Genomic DNA, 12500 nt, shown 5'->3' on the forward strand with positions numbered 1-12500 from the left:
GTTACATATTCATGTCAAGTTACACAGAGATAGATAAGTAAATGGAAAAATTATGAGTTTTTTTTTAAAGGGAACAGCCCGCTGTCAAAGTGGTAGCTATCAATTTTGGACCGGCACTACAAGAGTAACAGGTTATGATTTGTTGGCTTGTTTGATATGATGGTTATCGAGGGATTGCTGGGACTCTAATCTAAAATCATTATTCGTGTATCGATTATTTTATCCAATCTGTCCATCTTTTCATTCATTCATTCATTCATTTTTCACTTGTATATCCATCCATCCTGTAAATTTGTTCATTCATTCATTCATTCATTCATTCATTCATTCATTCATTCATTCATTCATTCATTCATTCCATTCATTCATTCATTCCATTCATTCATTCCATTCATTCATTCATTCGTTCATTCATTTCATTCATTCATTCATTCATTCATTCATTCATCCATTCATTCATTCATTCATTCATTCATTCATTCATTCATTCATTCATTCATTCATTCATTCATTCATTCATTCATTCATTCATTCATTCATTCATTAATTCATTCATTCATTCATCCATTCATTCATTCCATTCATTCATTCAATCCTTTCATCTCCCAAATGCCAGCCATTAACCTTAAAGCAACAGGTTTATACCAGTTTTCGTGTTTACAGTAAGTCCTTATTGGGCTCTACTTGTCGTCGTGTTCTGCTGTCATTAATCATCACGCTTACTGTTTTTTTTGTTTGTTTTTTTAAAATTAGAATTTTTTAAATTTCATTTTTTAAATAACTTGTATAACTCTGCCGTTTTATAAAATAACACAGTATGTGCTGTTCTTTTACGTTAACATTGCATATACTGTGTTTTTAAAAACAACGGCAGAACGTGTGTCATGTATTCTCAATGGTTTATTTTGATGTGATTTTTTGTTTTTTTCCTTCTTGGAAATACCTGTTGGTTTTTTGCAACCTCTAGATTATTATTTCTTTTTTACTCAAAAAAACCACTAACATTTTCTGTGTGTCTATAAAGTAATTTATTTCACAATACTTCATCCATAGATGTATATAATGTTATTCTTTTTTTGCTAAAATTTGAATAAGTTCAGATAGTTGGAAGAATATTTCATAACTCTTAACTTGTACCCTAATTCTGAATTGGGTTAGAAATTAGGGGCTTTTTAGCGCAGAGAAAAATCTATATTGTTATTCATTTCAATTAAGTGGCTTTTCCTTATAAAGTAGCATAACCCCCTGCCCCCTCCAAAAAAAACAAACAAACAAAACAAAACAAAAAACAAAACAAACAACAAACACCCCCCCCCCCCCCCCCCAAGCATTGAATCCTTCTTGCGATGTCTCTCTAGCCAGTACATCATAATTTCAAATTGTTGCATTCTTTGATATAATATGGTGTACACATTATATCAGGAATATTAGATTTCATTCCGACAATAGACAATAGACTACTCCCCCGAAATTAAGAACTTTTCGTCAACCTGAAACTTTGAAAAATAATCTATTACTTATTCATTTATTTAATTAATTAATTCATTTTTTATTTATTTATAGAAATGTGATCGATTTATTTAATTATTTCCTTTAAAGATAAATTGCCCTGAAATCAAATTGCTATTTTTTCCATCATCAATTCTAATATTTACTTCAGAATTCTACTAAAAGATTTGCTGACAGCTTTCTTCCCTCCCTAACTAATGCTCACTTTTTCCCCCACCACTTACTTACACACATCACTTCTTATCGATTTTTAGCAAGCGACCGACAAGTCAAAATTTTTAAGAAGAACGTATCCTATTTCTGAGAGAGTTCAAAGTAAATATGTATAAAAAGTAATAAACAAAAAATAATAAAATAGGTTAAAAAAAACCCCAACAAAAAACAGAAAAATACAATATTTGGAACGTTTCGGGTTCAAAACCCTTCTTCAGCCACAACTAAAAACAATGAAAACATAAATACATTACCAAAAAAAAAAAAAAAAAAAAAAAAAAAAATCGAGTGTTCGGCACATCCTTTCTGTATAAAAATCAAATTTAAATATACAGCATTTTAACAAGCATATAAATATAAATCAATTTTGAGGAAATTTAAACCTTTTTTTTTCTTCTCCACAACCATAAAGAAGAAAAGACACTTTAACTCCAGTTTATACAAAGAAAATAAAGTCTGTTGTTAATATGATGCATAGCTTTGTCGACTTTGATCCAAATGGAAGCTTTCCTGTTACAATCTTTGTCCAAATAATTATAACAGCGCCTAACAGGCTTCATGTCTTGTTCCTGGTGATATATGTAAACCATTATGTAATCAGGAAATTAAAAACAGTAAAATAAAAAATGTAGAGGTCTTCATAAATGTACAGTCCTTTTTTTTTTTCTTTAACGATTAAAAGAAAGAATAACATTCTCGTGTAATTGTTTGCTGTGATATTTGGATTTCACTCTAGATGTTTCGATTTTTTTTTATTATTTTATTCTTGTTTGTAACTCATGTCGTTTTTACATATTATGATACAGTGATATAACAAACAGTCCTCTCATCTATGTGTTTTTTTAAAACCAATATTTACAATACAAGTTTTTGTTTTTGTTGTCTCTTCTTTGTTTCTTTCACATAAAGTACTTGATGAAATACTGAAAGTGATTTGACACTATCCACTCATTGTCTTATTACTCAGAGACAAAAAAAAAAAAATTCAAACAAAAGAAAAAAACAACAGAAAAAGCAAACAAAAACAAATCGAAAACAAACAAATGATGAAACAAAAACAAAGAACGAAAAAAACAACAACCAAAAACCAAAAACAAACAAGAGAAACAAAACAAAACAAAAAACCTTTTCAGTATCGTTTCATTGGACTTTATCTATTTCTCTGCTTCTTTGATATATTGTAGAGTAACCGATCCCCGTAAAATGCTAGCATATCACTTTCTCATCTTCTCATCTCAACCCCCTTTTGGTTTTGTGTACAGAATGTTTTTAGTCATGATGTGTGTGCATTCTCAGACGTCCATTATAATCATAGTGTTATTATTCTTATTATCATTATCATTATCATTCTTCTTCTTCTTCTTCTTCTTCTTCTTCTTCTTCTTCTTCTTCTTCTTCTTCTTCTTCTTCTTCTTCTTCTTCTTCTTCTTCTTCTTCTTCTTCTTCTTCTTCTTCTTCTCCTCCTCCTCCTCCTCCTCCTCCTCCTCCTCCTCCTCCTCCTCCTCCTCCTCCTCTTCCTCTTCCTCTTCCTCTTCTTCTTCTTCTTCTTCTTCTTCTTCTTCTTCTTCTTCTTCTTCTTCTTCTTCTTCTTCTTCTTCTTCTTCTTCTTTTTCTTCTTCTTCTTCTTCTTCTTCTTCTTCTTCTTATCCACATCGGTTGAGTCTAAGACACCCCTGGAGACAAATTCGCCCCATTTGACAGTAGACACATTTACAGCTGTACTTTATTGATGGTAATCTAGGATAGGAATAGGAAGATAGCGGAAAATGACACAACGCTGCTTTGTGCAAACCAGAAGCAAGCTCCCCCCCCCCCCCCCCTCTTGTTGCAAATCAACTCAATATAAACTATTTTCCCTATGTCAGCTGCTTAGTGTACTGGTATTTCAAAAGACACTGCGCAGTCAAGAGAGGTATTAAGATTTTTTTTTCTATTCATTTTTCTTTCTTTCTTTTTTTTTTTTTTTTCAATGCTCTTGTTGCTATTTAACATCCTTCAGCCATTATGATTGTTTGTGCTTATGAAGTGCTTTTGATGTTCATTCATTCATTCATTATATCATACTGCGTACTCAAATACCCCTGATATATCCCTCCATGTTTTTTTGTTGTTGGTTTCTAAAAAATGTTTTAATAACATTATACGTGGTTAAGAATGCTCTTTCTTCTTTACAAATGTTTACAAATGTGTTTTGATACATTTTCGATGATTCATTTTTCTTTCTTTTTATTTTTTTTATTTTTTTTTTTTTTCAATGCCATTGATGCTATTTACCATACTATCTATTCTGGTGTTGAAATGTGAGATATCTCCAAGGATTAAATAAAACTTCAAAAGTTATTTTCTTTAACTCATTCAACCCAAACACCGACTATATCTGTGGTTTACCCGGGTTACTTTTACCCCATGCCTATTTATTACATTTTTTGAGACAAATTATAGGCGTAGTATCAAAGCTAATGTTTTTGGTTTTTATATGTTAATGGTAGTTGAATAAAACTATCTATGTATATGCTCATTTTTAATACATTTTTTCCAATTTTGAAAAGTAACAAAAATCTCTAGGATTGAGTGAGTTAATCTTGAAAAATTTTGAATGTCCCAATTGTGCTAATTTTGATCCTAATATCTATTTTCATCAACGAAGCCATTGGGCCGTTGTAAGTATCCGACAGACACAGTCGACCACGAATAAATCTCATGTTTCATGTGGCTCAGTGGTACGGTCTTTGCTTTGTACCCAAAAGGTACCGAGTTTGACTTCGACTATCCGCCTCGTTGTGTGACCTTGAGCAAGCCACCCTCGCCCTAGCTCACTTTGCCACGCTGCACTGCGGCTGACGCCTGGGTTAGGGTTATTAATAAATAAAAATAAAATTCCTTTTATTCATCCCATAGGGAAAATTTGTCTCTAGGGTCTTTTATTCCAAGAGAAGACTGGAATAACCCAGGCGTCAGCCGCAGTGCAGCGCCGCAAATTGAGCTAAGGCGAGGTGACTTGCTCAAGGCCACACAGCGCAGCGGTGGGTGATCGAACTCGATACCTTTCGGGTAGGAAGCAAAAATCGTACCACTGAGCCACGCTACCCCAGTCTTCCCTTGGAATTGACCCTAAAGACAAATTTCCCTTTGGGGATGAATAAAGGGAATCTTATTCTTATCAAACAGTGCCAGAAAAAACAGAAAGAAAAATATAATAAAAAAAAAAACATCCTAAAAAATTAGCCTCCCAGAGCAGAAAGAAAAATAACAACTAATGATGAAGTGAGTGGGAAAGTGCCAGAAGACAATAGAGAATAAGAAAATTTGTTCGCGGCGGTGATGGTGTGAACCCATGACCTTATTGGTACGACAGCGTGACTCTACCGTATGAGGTATCCAGGGGATCGTGGATAGTAGAGTCATGCTCTCCCTGGCCAGGCGGAGTTGTCGTATCAGTAAGGTTGCGGGTTCAAACCGCCATCACCGCCGCGAAAATTGTTTTATTCTCTATTGTCTTCTGGCACTTTCCTACTCACGTCATCTCTTGTTGTTATCAACATAAGTGCCTGCTCCACTCACTTTTCTGAATAAGAAACAAAAATACAAGATAAAAACCCATCTCAAAAAGATCAAGATCAGCCTTCATGGACTGCCCCAGAGCTGAAAGAAAAGTGAAAGAAAAATAAAACTTCCCAAAAAGCTAGCCTGCCTATACTTTAGTTCTTTCGTCTACTGCAATGTATTGTGAGGAAAAATAATATTTTTAAAAATTGATCTTTTATATTGATGGCCCATTGATCAAACGATACTATACTCCAGAGGTTTGTTGATCAACCGGCCATCGATATATTGCAATATCCACTTTATGTGCTCAAAGCGCTTTGCAAGGGGGTCCCTAACCAACAGCAACATTTAACATCTTTACAGAGCAGAAAGAAAAATACAAACAAAAAAAAAAAAAATAAAAATAAAAATTAAAAAAAAAATAAATAAAAATAGGCAGGCTGATTTTCTTGGGGATTGTTTTTTTTTCTGTTTGTTTCTTTCTTCTTGTATTTTTCTTTCTGCCTTAGTTGACACTGTTTCTTTCACACCTTTTCAGGTTTTTATTTTTTAAACCAGTGCCTGCTCCCTCATAATTTGTCACTTCGGTCACAAATTGCTCGATTTGACGATGGCTACTATTTCCTCTCCTAAACTTTACCCTCCCCCCTCCCTCCTTTTTCTTTTTTTTTTTACTTGTTCCTGCTGAAAGTTTTGATTTTCAACCCTTCTCTCAACTATAGTTTTCCTTGTTTTGATTTCATAATAACAAGAAACGAAGTGAGTAGAAACAGTGAGAAGATATTAATAGAGAGTAAAACCCAGTGGCAATGAGGATTCGAACCCACGACCCGTAACTGTCGCGTCATGGATTCGAATCCTCTCCTCATTTTTATTCTCTATTGTCTTCTGGCACTTTACTACTCACTTCATTTCTTGTTGTTATCAATATAGGTTCCTTTTCCCACTCACTTTTATGAACTATTTGATTTCATTCCATGGTTTAACTTTATGAAAAAAAAAAAAAGAAGATTTAAATGTGTATTCAATATTCCATCCAGGTTGTGAACGAGCTGGCATCGTCTGCTGGAGAGAAATGTGATGTGGACCCCACTTTGTGTAATGCTTTACGCACTCTTAAAAGTGGTAAGTGTAACAGAAATATGCAACCTTTATAATGTACTGAATCATTTCACCACTACTACTACTACTACTACTACTACTACTACTACTACTACTACTACTACTACTACTACTACTACTACTACTACTACTACTACTACTACTACTACTACTGGGGAGAAATGTGATGTGGACCCCACTCTGTGCAATGCTTTACGCACTCTTAAAAGTTGTAAGTGTAACAGAAATATGCAACCTTTATAATGTACTGAATCATTTGAAGATTATGCATAACTGTAGAGCGTACTGAAACACGTACTGTTGTTTCCTCTTTATCTGGCTCCGTTCAATGTTATTGTCAGCCTACTACTGCTACTACAACTACTACTACTACTACTACTACTACTACTACTACTACTACTACTACTACTACTACTACTACTACTTCTACTACTACTACTACTACTACTACTACTACTACTACTACTACTACTACTACTACTACTACTACTACTACTACTACTACTACTACTATACCACGACTACTACTACTACTACTACTACTACTACCACTACTACTACTACTACACTACTACACTACTACTACTACTACTATCTACTACTACTACTACTACTACTACTACTACTACTACTACTACTACTACTACTACTACTACTACTACTACACTACTACTACTACTACTACTACTACTACTACTACTACTACTACTACTACTACTACTACTACTACTACTACTACTACTACTACTACTACTACTACTACTACTACAACTACTACTACTACTACCACTACCACCACCACCACCACTATAATTATTATTAGTAGCAGTATTATATTCAATGTTTATTTGAGTTTTGATATTGTAAATAGCTGGATACCTTTTTTATACTTTCACATTTTTACTTCCACAAGAACACGCTGAGGATGAGTACTCAATAGCTTGCCTCTTGTTCGTATTCGTGGCTGTGTCCATTCCAAAACTTGCCAGGAGTGATCTGTCCGTTTACAAAGCCAATCTGGAAGGTATGTACATCTCTAAAATTCGTTCCAACCCACAACAAATTTCATGGCCAATTACGCAATTTTATGGAAAATTACGAATTTTCAATTATCAGTAATTCTTCAATAATAATAATAATAATAATAATAATAATAATAAATAATAATAATAATAATAATAATAATAATAATAATAATAATAATAATAATAATGATGATGATGATGATGATGATGATGATGATGATGATGATGATGACAATAACAATTAATAAAACATTTCTACCACACATAAGCTTGACGATGTAATATTGAAGCGATCATCAATGTCAAATTGTGGTTGTCCGTACACAATTTCAAAAATTACTAATTTCCTTGTCAAATTAATAAAAATTGACATAAAAATTTCTAAATTTGAAGTTTTTATTTTGGCAGGTCTGTGAAGTCATAATTTTCAGCTCCCACCAATGTTGTTTCTTCCCTCATTTCAGGTCACGTCAGTAACAGCCATTGTCTAGCTGAAAGTATCAACGGTTTGGCAGGGGCTCTGTTTTCTCTCTATGGACCTGGAGACACTGACCTCAGGCTGCAGGAGTTCTTGGCGGTAAGGAGAACAGAGAATATTAAAGGGAGAACAGAGAATGTTAAGATAAAGGGAGTAAATCTGACTCATGAATGAACAACATTCATGAGTCAGATTTACTCCCTTTATCTTAATCTCTATTTTATTGACTCATTTAGGCACCTCTATTTATTACAGAGAATATTGTAGGGAGAACAGAGAATATTGTAGGGAGAACAGAGAATATTGTTGTAGGGAGAACAGAGAATATTGTAGGGAGAACAGAGAATATTGAAGGGAGAACAGAGAATATTGTTGTAGGGAGAACAGAGAATATTGTTGTAGGGAGAACAGAGAATATTGTAGGGAGAACAGAGAATATTGTAGGGAGAACAGAGAATATTGTAGGGAGAACAGAGAATATTGAAGGGAGAACAGAGAATATTGTAGTGGTGGTCGTCCATTTAGGGAGAACAGAATATTGTAGTAGTGGTAGTCGATACAGGGAGAACAGAGAAGATTGTAGGGAGAACAGAGAATATTGTAGTAGTGGTAGTCGATATAGGGAGAACAGAGAATATTGTAGGGAGAACAGAGAATATTGTAGGGAGAACAGAGAATATTGTAGGGAGAACAGAGAATATTGAAGGGAGAACAGAGAATATTGTAGTGGTGGTCGTCCATTTAGGGAGAACAGAATATTGTAGTAGTGGTAGTCGATACAGGGAGAACAGAGAATATTGTAGTAGTGGTAGTCGATATAGGGAGAACAGAGAATATTGTAGTAGTGGTAGTCGATATAGGGAGGACAGAGAATATTGTAGTAGTGGTAGTCGATATTGGGAGGACAGAGAATATTGTAGGGAGGACAGAGAATATTGTAGTAGTGGTAGTCGATATTGGGAGAACAGAGAATATTGTAGTAGTGGTAGTCGATACAGGGAGAACAGAGAATATTGTAGTAGTGGTAGTCGATATAGGGAGAACAGAGAATATTGTAGTAGTGGTAGTCGATATAGGGAGAACAGAGAATATTGTAGTAGTGGTAGTCGATATAGGGAGAACAGAGAATATTGTAGGGAGGACAGAGAATATTGTAGTGGTGGTAGTCGATATAGGGAGAATAGAGAATATTGAAGGGAGAACAGAGAATATTGTAGTAGTGGTAGTCGATATAGGGAGAACAGAGAATATTGAAGGGAGAACAGAGAAGATTGTAGTAGTGGTAGTCGATACAGGGAGAACAGAGAATATTGTAGTAGTGGTAGTCGATATAGGGAGAACAGAGAATATTGTAGTAGTGGTAGTCGATATAGGGAGAACAGAGAATATTGTAGTAGTGGTAGTCGATACAGGGAGAAAAGAGAATATTGTAGTAGTGGTAGTCGATATAGGGAGAACAGAGAATATTGTAGTAGTGGTAGTCGATATAGGGAGAACAGAGAATATTGTAGTAGTGGTAGTCGATATAGGGAGAACAGAGAATATTGTAGTAGTGGTAGTCGATATAGGGAGAACAGAGAATATTGTAGGGAGAACAGAGAATATTGTAGTAGTGGTAGTCGATATAGGGAGAACAGAGAATATTGTAGTAGTGGTAGTCGATACAGGGAGAACAGAGAATATTGTAGGGAGAACAGAGAATATTGTAGTAGTGGTAGTCGATATAGGGAGAACAGAGAATATTGTAGTAGTGGTAGTCGATATAGGGAGAACAGAGAATATTGTAGTAGTGGTAGTCGATATAGGGAGAACAGAGAATATTGTAGTAGTGGTAGTCGATATAGGGAGAACAGAGAATATTGTAGGGAGGACAGAGAATATTGTAGGGAGGACAGAGAATATTGTAGGGAGGACAGAGAATATTGTAGTGGTGGTAGTCGATACAGGGAGAACAGAGAATATTGTAGTAGTGGTAGTCGATATAGGGAGAACGGAGAATATTGTAGTAGTGGTAGTCGATATAGGGAGAACAGAGAATATTGTAGTAGTGGTAGTCGATATACGGAGAACAGAGAATATTGTAGTAGTGGTAGTCGATATAGGGAGAACAGAGAATATTGTAGTAGTGGTAGTCGATATAGGGAGAACAGAGAATATTGTAGTAGTGGTAGTCGATATAGGGAGGACAGAGAATATTGTAGTAGTGGTAGTCGATATAGGGAGAACAGAGAATATTGTAGTAGTGGTAGTCGATATAGGGAGAACAGAGAATATTGTAGTAGTGGTAGTCGATATAGGGAGAACAGAGAATATTGTAGTAGTGGTAGTCGATATAGGGAGAACAGAGAATATTGTAGTAGTGGTAGTCGATATAGGGAGAACAGAGAATATTGTAGTAGTGGTAGTCAATATAGGGAGAACAGAGAATATTGTAGTAGTGGTAGTCGATATAGGGAGAACAGAGAATATTGTAGTAGTGGTAGTCGATATAGGGAGAACAGAGAATATTGTAGTAGTGGTAGTCGATATAGGGAGAACAGAGAATATTGTAGGGAGGACAGAGAATATTGTAGTGGTGGTAGTCGATATAGGGAGAACAGAGAATATTGTAGTAGTGGTAGTCGATATAGGGAGAACAGAGAATATTGTAGTAGTGGTAGTCGATACAGGGAGAACAAGAATATTGTAGGGAGAACAGAGAATATTGTAGTAGTGGTAGTCGATATAGGGAGAACAGAGAATATTGTAGTAGTGGTAGTCGATATAGGGAGAACAGAGAATATTGTAGTAGTGTAGTCGATACACGGAGAACAGAGAATATTGTAGGGAGGACAGAGAATATTGTAGTAGTGGTAGTCGATATAGGGAGAACAGAGAATATTGTAGTAGTGGTAGTCGATATAGGGAGAACAGAGAATATTGTAGTAGTGGTAGTCGATATAGGGAGAACAGAGAATATTGTAGTAGTGGTAGTCGATATAGGGAGAACAGAGAATATTGTAGTAGTGGTAGTCGATACAGGGAGAACAGAGAATATTGTAGGGAGGACAGAGAATATTGTAGTAGTGGTAGTCGATATAGGGAGAACAGAGAATATTGTAGTAGTGGTAGTCGATACAGGGAGAACAGAGAATATTGTAGGGAGAACAGAGAATATTGTAGTAGTGGTAGTCGATATAGGGAGAACAGAGAATATTGTAGTAGTGGTAGTCGATATAGGGAGAACAGAGAATATTGTAGTAGTGGTAGTCGATACAGGGAGAACAGAGAATATTGTAGTAGTGGTAGTCGATATAGGGAGAACAGAGAATATTGTAGTAGTGGTAGTCGATACAGGGAGAACAGAGAATATTGTAGTAGTGGTAGTCGATATAGGGAGAACAGAAAATATTGTAGTAGTGGTAGTCGATATAAGGAGAACAGAGAATATTGTAGTAGTGGTAGTCGATATAGGGAGAACAGAGAATATTGTAGTAGTGGTAGTCGTTATAGGGAGAACAGAGAATACTGTAGTAGTGGTAGTCGATATAGGGAGAACAGAGAATATTGTAGTAGTGGTAGTCGATATAGGGAGAACAGAGAATATTGTAGTAGTGGTAGTCGATATAAGGAGAACAGAGAATATTGTAGTAGTGGTAGTCGATATAGGGAGAACAGAGAATATTGTAGTAGTGGTAGTCGATATAGGGAGAACAGAGAATATTGTAGTAGTGGTAGTCGATATAGGGAGAACAGAGAATATTGTAGTAGTGGTAGTCATATAGGGAGAACAGAGAATATTGTAGTAGTGGTAGTCGATATAGGGAGAACAGAGAATATTGTAGTAGTGGTAGTCGATATAGGGAGGACAGAGAATATTGTAGTAGTGGTAGTCGATATAGGGAGAACAGAGAATATTGTAGTAGTGGTAGTCGATATAGGGAGAACAGAGAATATTGTAGTAGTGGTAGTCGATATAGGGAGAACAGAGAATATTGTAGTAGTGGTAGTCGATATAGGAGAACAGAGAATATTGTATTAGTGGTAGTCGATATAGGAGAACAGAGAATATTGTAGGGAGAACAGAGAATATTGTAGTAGTGGTAGTCGATATAGGGAGAACAGAGAATATTGTAGGGAGAACAGAGAATATTGTAGTAGTGGTAGTCGATATAGGGAGAACAGAGAATATTGTAGTAGTGGTAGTCGATATAGGGAGAACAGAGAAATTGTAGTAGTGGTAGTCGATATAGGGAGAACAGAGAATATTGTAGTAGTGGTAGTCGATATAGGGAGAACAGAGAATATTGTAGTAGTGGTAGTCGATATAGGAGAACAGAGAATATTGTAGTAGTGGTATCGATATAGGGAGAACAGAGAATATTGTAGTAGTGGTAGTCGATATAGGGAGAACAGAGAATATTGTAGTAGTGGTAGTCGATATAGGGAGGACAGAGAATATTGTAGTAGTGGTAGTCGATATAGGGAGAACAGAGAATATTGTAGTAGTGGTAGTCGATATAGGGAGAACAGAGAATATTGTAGTAGTGGTAGTCGATATAGGGAGAACAGAGAATATTGTAGTAGTGGTAGTCGATATAGGGAGAACAGAGAATATTGTATTAGTG

The 12500-nt window shown here is 35.4% G+C and overlaps 1 protein-coding gene across 5 annotated transcripts in view; it reads left to right on the plus strand.

Moving 5' to 3' along the window:
* LOC144978161 (nck-associated protein 1-like) overlaps positions 1-12500 on the plus strand; it is a 106950-nt gene that overhangs the window by 89837 nt on the left and 4613 nt on the right. For 4 of the 5 annotated variants that reach the window (XM_078923851.1, XM_078923855.1, XM_078923858.1 and 1 more), the window contains 3 exons: positions 6309-6393; positions 7304-7414; positions 7880-7992. In XM_078923851.1, coding sequence (XP_078779977.1) covers positions 6309-6393; positions 7304-7414; positions 7880-7992 — 309 coding nt within the window. Of the gene's footprint in view, positions 1-616; positions 638-6308; positions 6394-7303; positions 7415-7879; positions 7993-12500 lie in introns of all 5 variants that reach the window. The other variant, XM_078923853.1, reaches the window with a different exon arrangement.

Source organism: Berghia stephanieae, chromosome 8 (genome assembly GCF_034508935.2).
Source record: "Berghia stephanieae isolate SIO BIC M18660-M18661 chromosome 8, UCSD_Bste_1.3, whole genome shotgun sequence".
Taxonomy (NCBI): Eukaryota; Metazoa; Mollusca; class Gastropoda; order Nudibranchia; family Aeolidiidae; genus Berghia; species Berghia stephanieae.